The sequence below is a fragment of the Silurus meridionalis genome, chromosome 23 (genome assembly GCF_014805685.1).
Source record: "Silurus meridionalis isolate SWU-2019-XX chromosome 23, ASM1480568v1, whole genome shotgun sequence".
NCBI lineage: Eukaryota > Metazoa > Chordata > Actinopteri > Siluriformes > Siluridae > Silurus > Silurus meridionalis.
In genome coordinates, this window is record NC_060906.1 from 18,131,246 (window position 1) to 18,151,509 (window position 20,264).

A 20,264-nucleotide genomic window follows, 5' to 3' on the forward strand; every position below is an offset into this window, starting at 1 on the left:
CAAGGTTTTTTATTTGTCAATGCCACTATATGTGCAGACATACTCAGGAATCGAAATGCCATTTCTCTTCCCTCTCATTAAGTGTTTTCTTTGTCAATGTGATATAGAAGTGTTGTATAGGCAGTCAGTGCAATATCAGCAGTCAGTGCAATATATAACAGATTTTGTATGAGGTAAAAGCAGTGTACTTGTAATAAATAAACATACATAAATATATATATATATATATATATATATATATATATATATATATATATATATATATATATATATATATATATATATATATACATAAGCCGTGTGAATTCAGTTTATGCATCCTTTGCAGAAATAAATAATAGGACATATAAAGTTCAGCATACTGCCTGCAAGAGGCAGAAGGCCGAATAACACAGCAATTAACTAGGGCAACAGTTCTTTTAAGTGAATAAAATAGGTCATAGTAACAGTGGGCATTTACAAAATCCTGTAGTGCACTTCAGTTCATTGAACTGTTACGGCTGTGAGTGCGCGCTAGTCAGAGCTGACTGAATTGAATATGAATGTTTGTCAGGGGAGAAATTGCAATAAAAAACAATTTTCTTCCAGCAACATCATAGTCTGTGAACCATGTGAAGTAGTAGCGTAAGAAGCAGAAACCAGTTTTACTGCCATCATCACGTGAATCATAGAACTGTTTTGTTAAAGGAGAGTATCTTGAAACATCACCCAGAGCAATCAATGTGACAATGCAACAAACACAGCAAATGCCTTACAACCCTTTTAATTGATCTGTGGTGTATCAAACACAATACTGTGGAACATAAAGTAGGAAAACATCACCTTTGAAAACATTATCAGGTGGTTCAGGATATTCTTTGTTATAAAATAAATACAAATCTCAGATTCAAATACTGAAGATATACTGCAAGTAGAAAGATAAATTAATAAAAACACACAAGATTTTTAAAAGGGCCACATGGGTACTTTAAAATAAAATCCTGCTTCTGAAACCAAATTATTTGATTAGTGTCACCAAGACCTCTTGCTTGTTTGCCTTGCCTTGTTTGCTTCCTACTATATGCTTTTCTTGAATAATTTGCAAGTTTTTCTTTGTGATTACTCTGCCGTTGTTTAACTATTTGTGCACTATTGCTTTCTAGTAGCAGTTTTCAGATTTCCTATTTCATCTTGCTTCCTATTTCTGGTTCCTACTTCTATGTTTTTGGGTTTTTTGTTGTTTTTTGAGTATTCTTTATCTATTACTAATTTACTACTTCTCTTTCCTAGATTCTTACTTTCCTAATTGCTCCTAAGTCCTAGTCCTGGTATATGTAGTCACTTTTTTTTAAGTTCGAATTATAACACACACAAACAACACATTTCTCTTTTTATTTTAAATACCTTCTTGAATGGTTTCAACCAGTCTGTCATTTTGATAAAAGAAAAAAAAAACAACAACAGAAAAAGAAACACTTGATTCTGCTCATTTATTCCATCATGTTCAAATGGTAAAGAAGACTGAGAGGGATTGAGGAACATAACTCGAGCATACTTGAAGTAAATATTAGTCAACTCTGATTTTACGGTTTTCAGCAATTTCTGCTGGTGTTTGAGAAGTTTTATCAAATTTCTAACATGTTTTTATCCACACTTTGATGGCTGTTTAATATTACACATCATCTACTATTTTGCCATTAGAAAATGTATTTTCACATAAAATAACAAAGGGATAAAAGTATTAAATAAAAAGCCAAGTGATGACTGAGTGAGGAAAAGGTTTCTCTCAAAGAACCAGAGAATGTTAGAAAACAGATTTATCAATCAAGTTTCCTTGATTTTCCTATTTTTTTAGACCTTCAATTTCCTTTTTCCTAATTCCCTGATTATCATTGAGTCCCCTTTATTTCACTAGTTACTCCTTGGTAAGTCTTTTTTAGTAAACTTGTTTCTTAGTCTTTAATTTCTCTTAATTAATGTTACTAGACTGCACATTCCTTTCTTTTCATTTAAATACTTTAGCTACTTCTCATTCCTCTACTTTTTAGGGTGCTTCCAAATACTGTAATTGACGCCTCATTGCCTTTTTAAACCTAGATTATTTGGCCTCAGACACAGACAACAGACTGAGAAGGTCATCCCAGATTTATTTATACCAAGTCTATTCTATACTCCAACTCTGACTATACCTCCTTCAGAGCGCTCACTAAGTGTTCCCAGCCAACTGACAAATATAATCACTCCAGCAGGTCCCTTGAAGTTAGCCCTGGAATCACCATCCAGTGGGACTTTCTTCATAAAAGCTTTACTGTGGGCTTATCAGGGGACCTCATTGTAAGGTGCAAATTGAGAGGCCACCACTACTGGCCTCTCAATTTGAAGGAGCCATGGCGGTGCTTGGAGATTCACCCAAATTGTCAAGAAACTCTTTATCACAAGTTACTTACTGTGTGTCTCCCAACAGCTTGAGAATAAGGACATATATTGAATGGTAAACAGTGAGCTTTTCTACAAAATTTGTTACTGTTTTTCCACCACAAACCAGTACAGTAACTATAACACTGCTATTCTTATCTTATTGTAACTCTTAATCAATTCATTGCCAATCTTATATACACTATTTTCCATAAGTAATTAATAAAATTCCAGGATCTACACCAGGCACAAGATCTTTTCCCTCAATTGAAAAGAGCACCCAAACTCTCTTTCAGGAGACAGTCTAAGGCATACAGCTATAGCATCGCATAATGGACACCTCCTTCATCTTGATTAACTGTCTATGCAAACCATGTATAAAAGACCTGACTTCCCATATCAAACAGTTTCAATTTGATGTTCAGAACATGGACACTGTGCTCACTGTGTACATATATAGTCTAAATTCCATCGAATAATGATTCACTCCATACGTCCTCAGTTTCTTCCAACCCAAAAGCTGAGGCACAAAATAATACATGATGTCCAAATCCACAACATTAAGGTAGACTACTATGGCCCTTCATACAGTTGACAAGAATATGTTTATAGCTTGGGGTAACTCTATTGTTCCCAATAACTGGTGGGTTAAAATATCCGATTGAATCCTCTCCAGAACCCGGGCACTGAGTTCTGCTGGAAGGATGAGGAGTTGTAATTCCGTAAACAGAATATATCCTCTGGATGTATCATCTTAGTTAGCCATTCCAAGAGCCTACATCTTGATGCAACATGAATTAGGAATGTTAACCTCCCCACCCCATCCTAGCCCAATGCTTTCTATATTTCTAGCTAAACAACATTCACCTTTCCAGCCTTGACAATATAACTGTTTGTAACCAGTATAGTAGCTCAGCTAAAGTAAAGGACTCCATAAACATTTCTTATAGTGCTCCATTTATTGTTTAACAATATGGAGGTCAACACTTAACACTGGCAGAGGTATTCCATGGTCAGTTTTTCAGATCAATTTTTGGCCATCAGTGGCCTCTCTAAATCCCATTGCCAAACTTCTTGTGCTGCATCTGCCTTTGCAGTATCTCCACTGGCTCTCTACAGCTTCTTGGAGTTGCCTCGATAAATTGAAAACTAGAATATAATCCATTTTAAACGTAATGTCCTCCTTTTAGACATGGAAATTTCTTTCACATTGAAGCAATGAAAAAAGTATTTCTATTAATCTGTCTCGCACCTTTTTTTATGAATCCAATCCACCACCATGCTGACAGCTTTATGCTTCTCTTTACCTGAGTGATTAAAGTATATGGCCTGATAAAGCAAAGAAAACAAAAATCAGAAGAGGCTATGGTAGCAAATATAGCTACAACCAAACCTGTGTTAAGGTTTTGAAAATCTGTGACCCACTCCATCACTCCTCTCCAAGTGGATCCACTGTTCTGGGCATGAACACTGAAGTTCTCTTGAAGAACTATATAAGTCAGTCAGGGTAGAGTACATTGTTGTGGACCTGCTCCATTTCAAAAAGCTAAATACTTTGAATGACTATCAATTCATTAAATGGACACAGAGGCTTCAGTGTAAAAAAAAAATGCTTATGTGGGAGCCATGTGATTACTGTGTACATTTAGCATTTTCACACAACCACCTTCACTGAAAAAAAGGGAATCTGTGGTCACAGAAAATATTACATATAGTTTTCATAAAAATACTTAATTGGTCATTAAAACATGATTACCTTTTACTAAATGAAATGTAAACACATACATTATCTAATCTACTAGTTGGAAATATGTAAATTAAAGTATGTAAAAAAAAATGTATCAATGTACACAGTATAATTAATGTGATCCAATTACGATTAAAAGTCTCACAAAGATGTGGCACTGACAGCGGAAATGGATATAGTGTTAAATTAACTCATGGGTTGGATCCTGAGCTTGGGTGAATGCATGAAGTTGGTTTGATTCCAAGGTTTTAAAAATGCATGCTCATTTTATGTTGGATGTACAGTATGAAGACGAACTGTGTTCATGTTGAAACTTTGATTTTGAGTAAATTCAATGAACTCTTTTTTTTCAGTGTAGGCTCAAACAAATAATAAGACAAGAACAAAGTCAATAAATGGGCTTGAATTTACATGCCAAGTCAGTCATGACAATAGAGTAGATATTGTATAGTTTAAAACATGCTGGACAACAAGTCATCAATAACTGGGTTAAAGTGATGTATATTTGACCGGACATGGCACAACGTTTGGCATCCATTCCTCTGGTGTTGTTTTCTTTCCATGCAACCTTATTCTCCCATTTTTAGTGAGAAGAACTAAGAAGCAAGGGAACAAAACAAGGAAGCGCAATTAAAGAAATAAGAAGCACCCTAATATTGATCTTTTATTATGTCTCCCTAGTTTTACTGAGTTCCCCTAGTTTCTTAGTGACCAGTGATCCAACAGGCAGGAGAGATTAAAAGGCAAGATTAAAAATTACTTGAAACCACCCTGGGACAGTTAAATAACAATAAAACTAGAAAGCGAGGCAGAATTATGGGTTTGTAAATCATGCTCAGCTGTTGCTGAGTCCAAATCGCCTGCAGTCAAACACAGAGACACTCCGCCTCCACCCATATCAGAGTCATTCAGTAGGCTGTGCTAAGTCAAAGCACAAGCACTCGTCCTTCGTCTGTCTTTGTGGATTATGTCTCATTATCCCTCCTGTCTCTGCAGCCTCTGTACATGTTGTTTCTGTAATCTGTAGCTTGTTTGCCTCAGGTTCGTTGGGGTATTTTACATCGAAGTGATTTCTTCTCCATCTTTTCTCACCAGGAAAAAAATACACACAGTAGTGTCCTCAGCGTGCGTCCATTTTTCAGAATGTTTTAGTTTGCTTCCTGATACAGAGTCCCCCCAGTTGATAATTCCTGCTGTCTGTGCTTTTTTTGTCTCTTTCCACATCAGCCCATGTCTTTCAAATCTTTCTTTCTGAATTTTTTTATCTTCTTGTCTTTCTTTCAGTCTTAATTAGTCTCTTCCTCTTGCTTCTTTTAACCTATTTCTGTATTTTTGTATTTTTCTCTGATGTCTCACTACTATGTCAATCTCATTCTGTCTCCATGTGTATCATTGTCTCTTTCCATTCTTCTTTCTCTTTTTTCTTTCAGTTTTCTGACTTTTTTATGTTGTTCCACCTGGACATATCTCTATCTGTTTCCACGTCTTTTGTGCACAATTCTGTCATTTCCGATATCGCTGTCTCTTGTCTCTTTCCTTCTCTATACCTCTTAATATATTTTCTTTCCATACCATTATTTCATTCCATCAATTTTTCCCCATCTCGAACATCTCATGATATCATCACTTTTAGCTCACACACATACACACACTGACAGCATGTATCTCTTTGTGGACTGTCTTATTATCTCTCCTTTATCAATAAGCTTTATACAGGAAAAATTATTTTGCCATTCTCACCCTATCTCTTTCTGCCTCTGTCTGTCTCAGTCTGTTCCAGTCTCTTCATGCCTCACTCGGATTTTTAAGTGTCTTACTGTCTCTTTTAGTCTACTTTCCTCTGTTTTCTGAGTTGAGCTGTTTGTCTGCCTGGGGGTAGGTGGGGTATTTCACTGTCTCGATTTTCTCCTTCACTTTGTATGATGGATAGAGGCCGGTGCGCCCCAGTCTGCGATTCAGTCCTTTGGAGTAGCCGTCCCAGTGGTTTCCAGCAACGCCAATTACATCTCCAGGCTCCAGTGCGACATCCTCAGCAGTGTGCGGCCGATGTGCGTAGATGGCGATCTGGTTGTGAGCATTTTGCCCGCCGAAATAGTAGATATCATCCAGAGAGTAAAGTAGGATGAAGCATCTGGATGCAGAGTCTGCATGATCTCATAGGCTACACGACACACCTGGTACAACAAGCGAGACAGGATGAAATTATTCTGTGTTCAGAAATGCACATTAAACAAAACATTTTAACTTATAACCAAGCATCTCTGCTTAAAGAAAATTACTTTTAACTGTGGGTCAAACATAGTCATTTCATCTTGGTGTATTCATGTCTTTGGACGTATGAGATTGCTGAGCAACACGGGATCTTTAAAAATGAAATTGGAATGTACTTAATGTCAGCAGTCTACTATGGCTCTACTATGGCTCAGGACCACAGGTTGCACTTAATCACCTGTCACTGCACACCATAACAACAATTGAACTGTAAATAATGGATAGTCTGTGCCACCCAGATGAGGATGGGTTCCTTTTATATCTGGTTTCTCTCATGCCATCGAATTGAGTTTTTCCTTGCCACTGTCTCCACTGGCTCGCTCTTAAAGGAAAAATGTACAATTATAAGGACCAAGCTTTTACATTCTTTTATAACCAATTTAACTTTGTTAAGCTGCTTCGAGACATTGTATATTGTTAAAAGTGCTACACAAATAAAAATGAATTAAATTGAGAATCTGGACCCCAGAAAAGGTCCCTCTTTGTGCTTGGGAATGAGCTCTGTGTCTGAGCAGAGCTCCAGAGAATGAGTCCTTGAAAATTTTTTCTTGGTGTATAGGAACCAGTACCCTAGGAGGAAGTCTCTCTCTTAGAACAAGTGTATAAAATGTAACAAATAAACTGCCATATATTGCATTACCAACAAGCAGGAATATAGTAAGAGATAATAATGAATTAATAAATAATTAAATACCTTAAAAAAAAATGCATTTACATGCACATGTATATTAAATATATATTCTGAGCACTTACATTCACTTACATTCCACTTTATTAGAAGCACCTGGACAGTTTTCTAATCAGCCAAACGTTCAGTAACAACGATGTGCAAAATTATGCAAAATTTAATTTAATACAAATATAGGTCAAGAGCTCCAGGAAATGTTCACATCAAACATCAGAATGGAAACAAAAAAGTGAAACACCTGTGACTTTGATCATGGCATGGGTATTGGTACCAGAAGGGCTGATCTGAGTTTTTTTAGAAACCATGGGATTGGCTCAAAATGGTGCAAAACAAAAAACACACAGTGTGTGACAAATCTGTGGGTGGAAATGCCTTTTAGGCAAAAGTAGTCAGAATTTTCAGCTACCGGGAAGGATATATTACTCAGAAAATCACACTCTGCAACTCTTTGTAGTAAACACAAGCACATCTCAGCAGTGGTGGACGAAGTACACAAAGCGTGTACTTGAGTAAAAGTAGAGATACAGTAGGTAAGATATTACTCTTCTTTTTATCATTTTTATCACAAGACAAAACACTCCTCGTTACGTACCCCGGCAAGATGCTGGTTTGGGCGGCTGCCCACGTCGCCTACGCCTAAACCCGCCACTGGCAAGCGGCAATGAAAACAAGTTTAAAACAGACTGCACTCTACACTGATTGGCAGCTTGCTGCATACTTGACCTGTTAAATATTTATCCACTCATAAACAAAAAGGAACAACTGATTTTGCGAAATGAAGTTAAGTAAAAAGTAAGATATTTCACTTTCAAATGTAATTAAGTAAAAGTCTTCCCGAACGGAAATACTTGAATAAAGTACAGATACGTGGAAAAATTACTTAAGTACAGTAATGAATTACATTTACTTCCTTCCTGTCCACCACTGCATCTCTGCCTGTCCAAAACAGGATGGAGTGGATAATAGGCAGTTGAAGAATGGAAAAAGAACAGTTAAAAGTTGAGTCTTTGTTTATGGCCGCCTCAAAGTCTTGTTCTTGGCTGGCAATAGTGAAACTTGGTGCAATTGTCTGCTGTTGCAGCTTATTTAGCTCAAAGCTTGCTATGTTGTACATTTAGCCATGCTTTTCTTCTCAGCACGGTTGTAAAAAGTGCTTATTTGAGTTACTACTTCCTGTCAACTCAGACCAAAGTAATTCTTTTCTGGTTTCCCTCACCAGCAGGGTGTTTCAGCCTGCAGACACTCTACAGATAGGACACCCCCACACACACACACACCATTTTGTGTAAACTTTAGAGTTTTAAGAATTTGAAAATCATAGGAAATCAGCAGAAATATGCAAACAATACCATCTGACACCAACAAACCTTAGACCATCAGCCACAGAGATCGTATTTTCCCCATTCTTATGTTTGATGTTAACAATAACTGAATCCCGTGACTTGCATGGGTCTAAGCTTTGTGCTGCCGCCCTGTGATTGACTGCATAAATAAGATACTAGTCGTATAGGTGTTCCTATTTAAGAGCCGATGAGTTCAGGTTTTGGTAGGATTGTATTGCTGCCATCCACTAGAGGGCAACACGGATATAATAAACACTGCCACTTTAATGACATTCACTCTTATTCTTTTACACTTGTTAAAATGCTACTGTCATCTTAATTCACCTCAAATCAGCTGTTGTTCAGCAAAGTTTCACAAAAAACTTTTCACTGCACTACCTCATCACACTCTCGCATCGTATCTATTTCTTTTTGAATAACTGTATGTTCTGTCTCATTTAGGCTGCATTCCTCCTATGAAACCAGGGGAACACTTGATAGTCTCTGCATCCATGGCTATTCTGAAATTCATATTCAAAAGATCTTAGCAGCAGAGAGAGTAAAGCATATGCTAAAAGCAATTTATATAAAAAACCAAACAAACAAAAAAAAACAACAGAATATATATACAGGTAGTTGGGGTAGTATTTAACAAAACACAGCAATTTACTGTACTATAACCTATACAGTATACTGTATATGTATGTGGCAGGGCGCACGTGGACAAATGATGGTTTGCAATAGGAGAACGGAGCCGGATGAAACAAGCGTTAAAAAGCACACCTGTAAGTGATGAGAGTAATAAGTGTGCTCTGTTTCAGTGTCTGGTGATGCCAGTGCAAAGGAAAGAGGCAAAAGCTACATTGGGCTTTGAAACATAATATGGGCTTCGAAAAAATATACGCTCTAACACTGAGACAAAACAACTCTGTCGACCGCTGGCGAGAGTAATTCCTCTCACAAGGCGGGAGATGCGTACATCCTGGAGCGCCCCAACGCATCGTACCACATATACGCTGCTATTTTTGAAACTTGTTTGGGTTGAACCATTAGAACTCAGGTAATACCTGTACAGCTATACAGTATCTAAGTATTTCGTATATGTATACTATATAGCTAAGTATATTTATTATGTTATGTAGCATTATAAATATAAGAAAATAATGATAATATATAAGTATATAATATATAGAAGGATAAGCTATATATTTATTATGTAGATCAGTGGATCCAAAGAATAGCAAGGGAACAATGAGCTAATGGCAGGAATACAACCTGAATGTGACAGAACATACAATTGTTCATTGCTATGGCTTTTAACTACAACCTCTTCACTTAGATACAATAAAAGGTTAATTGGGGAACCTAAAGAAAACCCATAGAGACGTGAGGAAACCGAGCGGTTCCAGGGTTGAAATGGACACACACATTTCGGAGAACCATACAGCCATAGTGCAATCATGGTGTATATAGACATATTAACACACCCATAATATTTGTGTGTTATTAAGAAATGAGAATACACACTTCAGATTTATTGCATATGTTACTTGATACCTGAGATCAGATAGGTACAGTGTGTTTGTGTGTGTGTGTGTGTGTGTGTGTGTGTGTGTGTGTATACCTGTGAAGAGAATGTACAGACTAGAAAGTCAGTCTGGGACAAGAAGTGGATGTCCAGGATGACTCCCTTGAGAGAGTTCTCTGTGTATCGGTTATGCAGTCCAGCTGACCACGAGATAGAGTTATCGCTGATGAACTCATAATCGGGGTATCTGACACACACACACACACACACACACACACACACACACACACACACACAATTTAGGAACAAAATATAATTTTTTTTTACATACAAATGCAAATAAAGGAAACAAACACACACACACACACACACACACACACACACTGACACAAATTTTTGTTCTACTGACAAATATGACACAAGCTTTAAAGCATAAAACACATAATTGTCAAAACTTTTAGATATTCATATCTGTAAAAACAAATCCACACTTTTCTCACATCACACACACATGGACAAGGACACACACTCCTGATTCAGTTCACTCACTTGCTCTTGGCCTCCTGCAACAGTGAGGGGTCGTCAGTTGCCAAATACACTCTCTTTTTGTCGAGCTGCATGCGCTGGGCCATGAGCTGGAATTGTTCCTCTACATGCAGCATGTACTCCTCTATGGGGTGAAACGCAGCCTCTGTGCCAACTTTATCAGTGCGCCTCACATGCACCCTGCAAGCACACCATACACACTGCTTTAATACAGCTGCACTTACCTTTACAAAGCCATGACTAATCCCAGATCGACATATAGAGAGAAAATTAATGATAAAATCCAGGGATAAAGAATAAGACCCAAACAAACATGTACCGAGAAATGTTCTTACCAGCATAAAATGATTTTTCTCTTATTCTAAACCCTTTGTTCAGGAGTGGTGTAAATATTTACAGATTTTAACATTTACTGTACCGATTAACGTGCATGTTCTTACCTCATCGTTTTGCAGAACGAGATTTTGAAAGTTTAAATATGCGTACGCTTGTGTATAGTTGTTCGACAATGAATCTTAACTTTCCCATTCAATCAATTTTACATGTAACTGTAATTATGTTAATGTATACAGCTATAAATAGATCATTGGCATTTACAGAGACCATAGTACTATAAGTTCTATCTTTTTAAAATATGGCAGATCAACATTTTTATATTCCTCCTAGCTAAACCTTGACCGTTAGATAATCTGCATTTACAATACAAGGTCCACAGCTTAAATGTATCTAATTTTCACCAAAGAAAAATTGTATTTACAGCTGTACATGTTTTAATATAAATCTTTAACTCCAGTGTTGCTCCCAAGCAGTGTAACAAAGAAACTTTCAGATGAGAAGATTTGAATCTCATTGATCCGGCCATCTTTGGTCAAAAATGCCTGAAAGAACAAGACTGCATTTAACGCTTTGCTTTTACAAAATCGAAACACATAATGATGACACAGGGTGTCTGCTGGTCCTTGAAATGTTATTTTACATTTTACATATCTATTAGAAGACATTAAACTTGAATCTGAATGTACTGTACAATATACTTACATTATGGCAGAATGCTCGTACACTAGTTCACACTAGAAAATGACAGTTCATTTGAGATTTTTGCAGATGTTGGGGGGGAAAGTTTTTTTTCAAATTTGTAGATTTTGTCATTTTCTTAAAGCGCTTTGCAGATCTTTACTGCATATGTGGCTCTAAACAGTGCTTGAGTTAGCATTGGGGAAAGATTATATTGATTTATATAATCTCTGCCTGGCATTAAGAACCATGCGCAAGTTTAAAAGTGCTTTATAATTTCCAAATGTACATTACAGCACATTATAATTCTTTCTTCACATACAGGTGCATCTCAATAAATTAGAATATCATTAAAAAGTTGATTTATTTTAGTAATTCAATACAAAAAGTGAAACCTGTATATCAAGTTTTCACAATGAACAAAAACCCACAAATTCACTATCTCAAAAAATGTAAATACTTGTTATGGGCTTCTATTGCTTTAATTACTGCCTCAATTCAGCATGGTATGGATGATCAGTCTGTGACAGTGCTGAGGTGGTATGGAGGCCCAGGTTTCTTTGACAGTGGCCTTCAGCTCATCTGCATTTTTTGGTCTCTGGTTTCTCATTTTCCTTTTGACAATACCCCAGAGATTCTATGAAATCAGCATCTCCATAAATCTGGTCAGCAGAGAGAAGCATTAGTGCTCTATAACTTCCTGGTAGACAGCTGTGCTGACCTTGGACTTGATAAAACACAGTGGATCAACACCAGCAGATGACATGACTCCCCAAACCACTACCGACTGAGCAAACTTTACACTGGACCTCAAGCAACTTGGATTCTGTGCCTCTCCTCTCTTCTTCTAGACTCTGGGACCTTGATTTCCAAATTAAATGCAAAATTTTATTTCCTTTCATCTGAAAAGACGACTTTGGCCAGTCCTTTTTGTCCTTTGCCCAGGTAAGACACCTCTGACGTTGTCTCTGGTTCAGGAGTGGCGTGAAACAAGGAATGCGTCAGTTGACGCCCGTGGATACGTCTGTGCGTGGGGCATCTTGAAACACTGACTTCAGCTGCAGTCCACTCTTTGTGTATCTCCCCCAATTCTTGTATTGGTTTAAACTTTTCTACCACATTTTTTTCCCTCCTTTTAACTTTCCATTAATGTTCTTGGATACAGCACTCTGTATCCTCTGTATGCACTTTGTGTGCTTGGATACAGCCAGCTTCTTTAGTGATGACCTTTTGTGTCTTACCCTCCATGCACAGGGTGTCAATGATCGTCTTCTGAACAACTGTCAAGTCAGCAGTCTTCCCCCCATGATTGTGTAGCCTGAATCACACTGAGACACCATTTAAAGGCTCAGGAAACCTTTGTGGGTGTTTGGAGTTAATTAGCTGATTAGAGTGTGACACCATGAGTCTCCAATATTGAACTTTTTCACAATATTCAAATATTCTCAAATACTAAATTTTGGGTTTTATTAGCTATAAGCCATAATCATCAAAATTAAAAGAAATAAACACTTGAAATATATCAGTCTGTGTGTGATGAATATATATAATATACAGTCTCACCTTTTGTATTAAAATACTAAAATAAATCAACTTTTTAATGATATTTACATTTATTGAGATGCACCTGCATCTGAGCAATGTTAGGTAGATGGGGTTAGAGCACAGGATCAGCCATGATCCTGGGCTCAAGGACCCAAGTCAAGTTAAGTCAAGTCAAATTAGCTTTTATTGTCATTTCAACCATATACAGTGAAAGGAGACAACGTTCCTCCAGAACAACTGGTGCTACATAAAACAACACAGAGCTTCAGAAAAGAACACAGAGCTAAGGACTAAAGTAAGTGGCAGTTTGGTGGCCCAAGAGTGGCAGGTAGGTGATACCAGGGTTTAAACTCCCAACCTTCTGATCAGTAACCCAGAGCCTTAATCACTAAACTACTACTTACATACTTCAAAATTAAAATTCTTATTTATTTGGGTAATGTGGTGCACCCGTCAAGCACCACTCACATTTTCTTCAGGAAAAGTCCTATTCTAGTCAAGATTTGAAATTTTCACCTAAAATAAATCCCCTAAATCAAACTAAATACAACATAACTGTAATGTAAAATGGCAGCATTGTGTTGCAGGTTCATTAAAGTAGATGTAAACATAAAGGCCTGCTCCATAAAAAGCCATTAATCTTGTTTGTTTTTGGACTTTTATTGCTTACACTAATAAAATGTCAGTGTGTTTTGCAGTTAAAAAATGAAAAAGCTCTGTGACAAAAAATCCGATTAGCTAGTAAGATTTTGTACTTAATCAGAATAATGTTTCCTTTAGTCTCCAGTAGAGATACCCTTTTGCCCTTGTTTTTATAGGCTTTTTTATTTTCCATACAACCACGTTAAATATTCTGTTTTCGATTAATGGACTAACAAGCATTAGGGCTTCGTTTCCTGCTTAAGTACTACAGCAATGAGAGCGTGAGCGAGAGAGAGAGAGAGAGAGAGAGAGAGAGAGAGAGAGCGAGAGGGAGGGCGAGATCAGAAAGCTTGTCGAATGCACTGTTCTTTTCTTTCTTCCTTTCTTCGTTCCCTTGTTGGGTAGCTTTTCCTACTTGTTCTCACTGTCTGAAGTGACAAAGCACCAGTACTGTTCGGCTTCTCTCTCTCTCTCTCTCTCTCTCTCTCTCTCTCTCTCTCCCTTCACACACATTGCCTTTCATCTTTTTTTCAATCACTTCATGTCTTACATTCAGTGCTGATTCTCGGCTACGCTGAGGTGCTTAGCATCCAGCGATCGATATTCCCTGACCATGCCCCGCTGCTAACAAACGAATGTGCACTTTTTATTTACTTTTGCAGAGCTCATCACTGAGCTCAGTCTTTTTGTATCTTGTTTCTCGTAGAAAACGGTAGTGGGTTTGTTTGTAGCAAGCACTTGTTAACATTAAAAATAAAACAAAACCAAAAAAATTTCCTCAGCAACTGCACTCAGTGAATAACTTAAAGTAACATTGTGGCCAAAAGTTTCCCAAATTTCCCTTTGTTGCAAAAAGAGGGAAAAAGAAAGGCATGTGTCTTGTCGTACATTTGCAGCTTGTCTGCTACAGCAGAAATGAATGACTTTTGTTACTTTATTATCTAAATTGCTGATACATTTATAGCCATATCTTCTACCTGAGTAAAAAAGAAAGATGACTAGTCAGTCATGTTCATTTTACAGAGAACAGACTAAACATTAATCTTTGAGGTGAGCCTGTAATGTTTTACACTTGAAGTTTGCACAAAGCCATGCAAACTTGTTTGAAAAAAAAAATAGCATCACAGCTTCAGAGCAAATGTCAACACAAGCTTCATAAAAAACACCAGCAAATCAGTCATGCTTGATATTTGTAATATCCAAATGCTGCCAAGAAAAAGTCAAAGTAGAGACATCATGATGATGCAATACAATTAAACATACTGTACACACACTGTGTTTCAGTAAGATAAAGAGCTATTGTTGAGCCCTAGAGCAAGATGCCAAACTCTTAACTGCTCAGCTTTGTACAAAATCCCCTCAAGTGCTTGAGGCTTGTTTTGATGAGAGATGGGGAGTAGAAATGGGATGAATGTGAACACCGCATTTGCAATTCTTATTTACAATCCACTACAAAATCAGCCATTTTTTTCCACATGATTACTCAAATTAGGTCAAATGTGCAAACTGAAGATGAGTCAGTCAATGAAAGCTCTTCATGAAAATTTTATTTGTGGTAGTGATGTGTTAATGGTGCGAGCTAAGTGGTTCCGGCTTACTGATGAGTTGCTAAATTGCCAAACCGCTGCTGCTGGACCTTTAGTCCCCGACTGCTCTTCCTATCAAACTTGGGTATGAAAAAAAGAAATGAACACACATAGCCAGTGTATGCAACAAAAGATCTGTGTGCAATTTACACTGCCTGGCTGAAAAACAAATACTTATATTGCTTAAGCAAATACTTTAAGAGCATATGATTATAGGCTTTGTTGCACTGATTAATCTGCTTTAGGTCAACAATTCTTTTAACTCTAACTAATGCAGTGTGTAGCCACATACATTTTAAAACCATCATACATGAAAATGCATTGAAAAAGATGTCACTGTGTTTCCTAAAGGGCAAATTACTATTACTACTCAAGCAAATTAAACAACTAAGGAGATTGCTGAAATGACTGGAACTGGGTTAGGAACTGTCCATCTCATTAGTAAAAGCTTGAACAATAGTTGTGAAGTTGGGAAAAATTTTTGTGGATAAAAAAAATCATAAATGTGATTTCAGGTCTTTAAAACACTTGGTGAGGTCACAGTGTATAACAATCAATAGTAGAACTCACAACTACAGTATGTCGAGTAGTGAAAGAAAGAACATTTCAACATGAACAATGTGATAAGAACTTATATAACTTGTAAGCAAAGCTAATTAATACAAAAAGACACCACTTTGTATAAAGATTGAATTATAAAGCAATGGACAAAGGTCATGTGGTGTAATGAGTCCAGATTGACCCTATTCCAAATCAATAGATGCATCAGGGTAAGCAGGGAAGAACATGAATCAGTAGTGTCTGTACAAGCCTCTGGAGCAATGTAATGGTCTGGGGTCGCTTCAGTTGGTCCGGTCCAGGCTCAGCAACATTATTTGGTAATAAAATAAAGTCAGCTGACTACCTGTATGTACTGAATTTCCAGGTTTTCCCGGATTTGTTCTTCCCTGACGATGCAGGCATATGCCAGGATGACAATGCCAAAATTCATTAGGCTCAAATTGTGAAAGAGTGGTTCAGGGAGCAGTAGGAATAATTTTCACTCATGAATTCGCCAACAAGGATTCCTGTCCTTAAGCCTATTGAAAGTCACTGGGATGTGCTGGAAAACACTTTATGGAGTAGTTTGACTTTCATTTCTTCAATACAAGATCTCAGCTAAAAATTAGCGCAATTAATGAAAATAAATGCTGTAGTGTTGCACAGTATGAGGATGAAACCCTCCTTAGTGTCATGCGATGAAAAAAAGAGTACTTTTGGCAAGTGTTCATAGGCAAGACATACTGTACTACTGTAGTGCTATGGTAGCATGCCGTCGGGCAGGAAGAACGTGCCGGAAACCGGAGTTCAGCAGAACAAAGGTTTAATGAAAGGTTGCACAAAAAGGGAAAAGCGGCAAACAACACAGTACATAAAGATCCAGCAAACCCGGGTAATCCTTTAGAAAGGCTAAGTCCCTGGAACATGCAATGTCCTGGAAAAGGCAGTAATCCAACGTGATACGAGAAATCTGTCTCTTGAGTAATCCGCCAGTGTTCTCCAGCCTAAACTGTAGAACGGACAGTGACATGAAGGAAGAACGGAACTTAAGTAGGAGGTGAGCTGATGAGTGCCTGGTGCAGGTACTTAGTATGATGGAGAGCTGCTAGGAGTGATAGGTGGGTCTGGTGAAGGTGTGGCTGGTGGATCCCTGACACATGATTGGTACTACATTCAGTTATAAGTAGCTAGTGTGTCCTATTACTGAAAGACAGCCAGTTCAGAGACTGGTGATGTGGTGATGAAGCTTCTTCTGAATGAAGGTGTAAAACCACGCGGATATATACAGAAGACTTCAAGCACAGTATGGCGATGAGATATATAACTGGTGTAAATGTTTTAAAAATGGCCATATGTCCTTCAGTGACGATCCCAGTTGTGGTGGTTCCCTGCCCACAGCAGTCACTCCTGTGAAAATTCAGCATGTGGAATGCTTGATCCATGAAAATAAAAGTATAGCCTGATGTGAAATTGCACAAGAGACGAATCTTTCTGTGGGAAAGATGACCACAATCTTTCACAAACATTTGCATTTTTAAAAAGTTAGTGCATGCTGGCTATTAAGACAGCTTACGGCTTTTGACCGACACAGAAGAGTTGAAGTCTGAACTGAGTTGAGGTCCGATTTGGACTCTTAAAAGAGTTCCTCTGAGATCACTAATGATGAAGTAAGGCAAGCTGTCCTAGAATGGTTTAGGCATATTGACAAATCTTTCTATGTCGAATCTTGCATTAGTTAAACGCTGGGATAAATGTTTAAATGTAGCAGGGGAGTATGTCGAAAAATAAATGCAGTTTCCACTTAATGAAATTTGTTCTTTAGTTTTTAAAGTCCCAGTTTGACTTAAATGCCCTTTCTATATCAATGTATAGTAACATAATATAACACAATCTTTTTGGTGGCATAGTGACCTTGAGCAGAAAACACAGTATACTGAAAAGTACATCTTGGGCACATTTGATAATGTATATATTTTGAAGAAAATGGTCTGCAATGAGGTAGTAAACATTTAGTAAAAATTAATGCTTTATTTATTGCAAATATTTTGCAAATAATCATTAATTAATGGCTTCTCCCATTAGGGGTCGGCACATGTTTTTACGCTGGATGCCCCATCTGACTAAGAAGTAAAATAATGTTATGTGTAAATTTCCAGCCTTACACATAGCAAACATATCACATTTTCTTCTGTATTGGATTCTGACTAATCGATGGGAAAATGCACCCCCAGCTATTGTTTAAAAGAAATACAGACAGACAGCTGTGTGATGACTTTCAAATTACTCAAATGAGGTTTTGCTTTGCTTTACAGCTTCTGCTGGAAGTAGCGTTAAGTAGCAATCAAAGTAAAGGGCATCATGGACTTATGTGGCGATCACACTGTTGGGAATAAGAGACATAAAAAAAAAATATCAGAATTTTGTCACGTCCCCAAATAGCTTCTTGAACCCTGAATCTGTACACTTGCTCTATGTGGAAGTGAGAAAATCATAAAAAATATAACAGAACATCACTCTCTGAACCCCATAAAGCATATTTCTGTCCGGCTCTCAGTGCAGCAGTTGTAGCCTGAATGGAGCCTAAAAGCCTTTAATGGTCAACACTCATCTTTTCTCTCAGGTCCCTAGTGGAGCAAGAGAGAGAGGGAGAGAGATAAAGAGAGAGAAAGAGAGATAGAGAGACAGAGAGAACGAGAGCAGGACATTGAGTGCGAGAGAGTGGAAGGTAGAAGTGCTAGAGCAGTGATGAAAAATGAGGCAGGGGTTGAAAACGAATAGCACAGAGAGGGAGAGAGACTATGGGAGATAAAAGAGGGAAAAGAAAATGGAGAGAGGTTAAAAATCAAAGCAGGAAGGGAGTCCTGTAGCAGTTTGAGGATGGAGAAAACCCCCCCCCACAAAAAAAACACTTGAACAATAGGGAATCAATTCTATCTTTAGTACTCATGAGATTTCACCAACTTTTGCATTCTAGTTCAAAGCTTCCCCTTGCATGAACTGTGCAACGTTTTAGGCCAGGAACTCAAGTCAATGAAATACAGTATGATAACAATCACACATTGTATTCACTAATGGATTAATCTGCTCTTGACCATATTTTGCTCTCCTTTAGCACAGAGAGAAATATTACGTCTAGAGATAGAATGTACCATAATCTCATTCCAAAAACCCTAAGGTATAAATCTAATTACAGCACAGCACTGTGTATTCTCCATACTAAAGACCTTGAGCTGCACAAGGACATCTGCTTAGTGTAAAAATTTATTTTAGAGCTCTATATAGTGCTGTCTGATTGGTAGTGTCCCAGTGTAGAGCCAAGAGAATGGGGGGAGGATGCAAATGCAGACATTTCTTTTCAAAAACCAGACATAACCCAACACTGCGGAGAAAAAAGAAAAGGCTAGACTAAGGCTAGGAAAAAGCTAGAGACCTAGAACAAGTGGAAAAAAACTACAAGGCCCAAGTCACGGGAAACATCACTAAAGCCCTATTCGGACGGGACTAGTTTTCCAAACGAAGTTTGAGTTAGAATTTTTTTCAGCCGACGTCTGTTATTTCATGTATGGATTCGGATGGGACTAACATCTCAGTGTTTATTGCGGAGGTAGGAGTGTCTGTGTTTTACATGTGGGCGTTGCACAAGACCTCTACATCCATTATTGGTGCGCAGAAAGCAGAAATTTAAATAACGGCGCGCTAGGGTTAGTACGGTAGTTCACGTTGACCAAAACACCCAAGTAAACACGTTTTGGAAAAAAACATTTTCGCCAATCACAGACATTCGCATTCGGACGGGATTAGATTTCTCAGAGGATCTCAGAGGCTGAGTTTGCTGAAAAACAGTAGGTAATTTGCTCTGGAATTTTTACAGAGGTCGTGTGAGAAAAAGACAGACATGGTAGATTCGGACGGGATTAAAATCACAAAGTACCTCTGTGAAACAGAAATTTCTCTAATGACCCCCTGTAAAACTAGTCCGAATAGGGCTTTACACAAATAGTTCATTTTGTGCCTCAACAAAGAGCAACATAAAACATGGACCAAAAATAATGTGGCTAATGATTTAAAACAGAACAGGTGTGCAAAATGGGCTCAAGAAATGGAAGTGACAACAAACGAGATTCAAAAGTGTGCACAAGGGTGTCTTCCTGAAGGGAATTGAGTAAAAGTCAGAGACAGGTACAGCATGAGTGGCTTCTAGTGGTCTGGAGGAAAACTATCCAAAATTTCCAACAGTGTGGCTAAACTTCCTGTGCATCCACAACCGCAAACATTCTTCAATTTTCTATTATTTCCTTCGTCCCTCTATTTGTCTTTAAAGTGCTATTTAATTCTACAATGTGCTTTTATAGAAGCTGTTGATTCATTTTCTTTAATAGCAGCCCAGAAAACACTTCTGACTCTAAGAAAAAAACTAAAAATATTTTAAAATAATAATGCG

The 20,264-nt window shown here is 37.7% G+C and overlaps 1 protein-coding gene across 1 annotated transcript in view; it reads right to left on the bottom strand.

Moving 5' to 3' along the window:
* Positions 1 to 1,219: 1,219 nt before the first annotated feature.
* The window catches only part of fut8b (fucosyltransferase 8b (alpha (1,6) fucosyltransferase)), a 133,191-nt gene continuing 114,146 nt past the window's right edge, over positions 1,220 to 20,264 (bottom strand). Inside the window, 4 exon segments of the mRNA XM_046836817.1 lie at positions 1,220 to 6,255; positions 6,258 to 6,315; positions 10,047 to 10,197; positions 10,500 to 10,676. Coding sequence (XP_046692773.1) covers positions 5,972 to 6,255; positions 6,258 to 6,315; positions 10,047 to 10,197; positions 10,500 to 10,676 — 670 coding nt within the window. The 3' untranslated portion in view covers positions 1,220 to 5,971.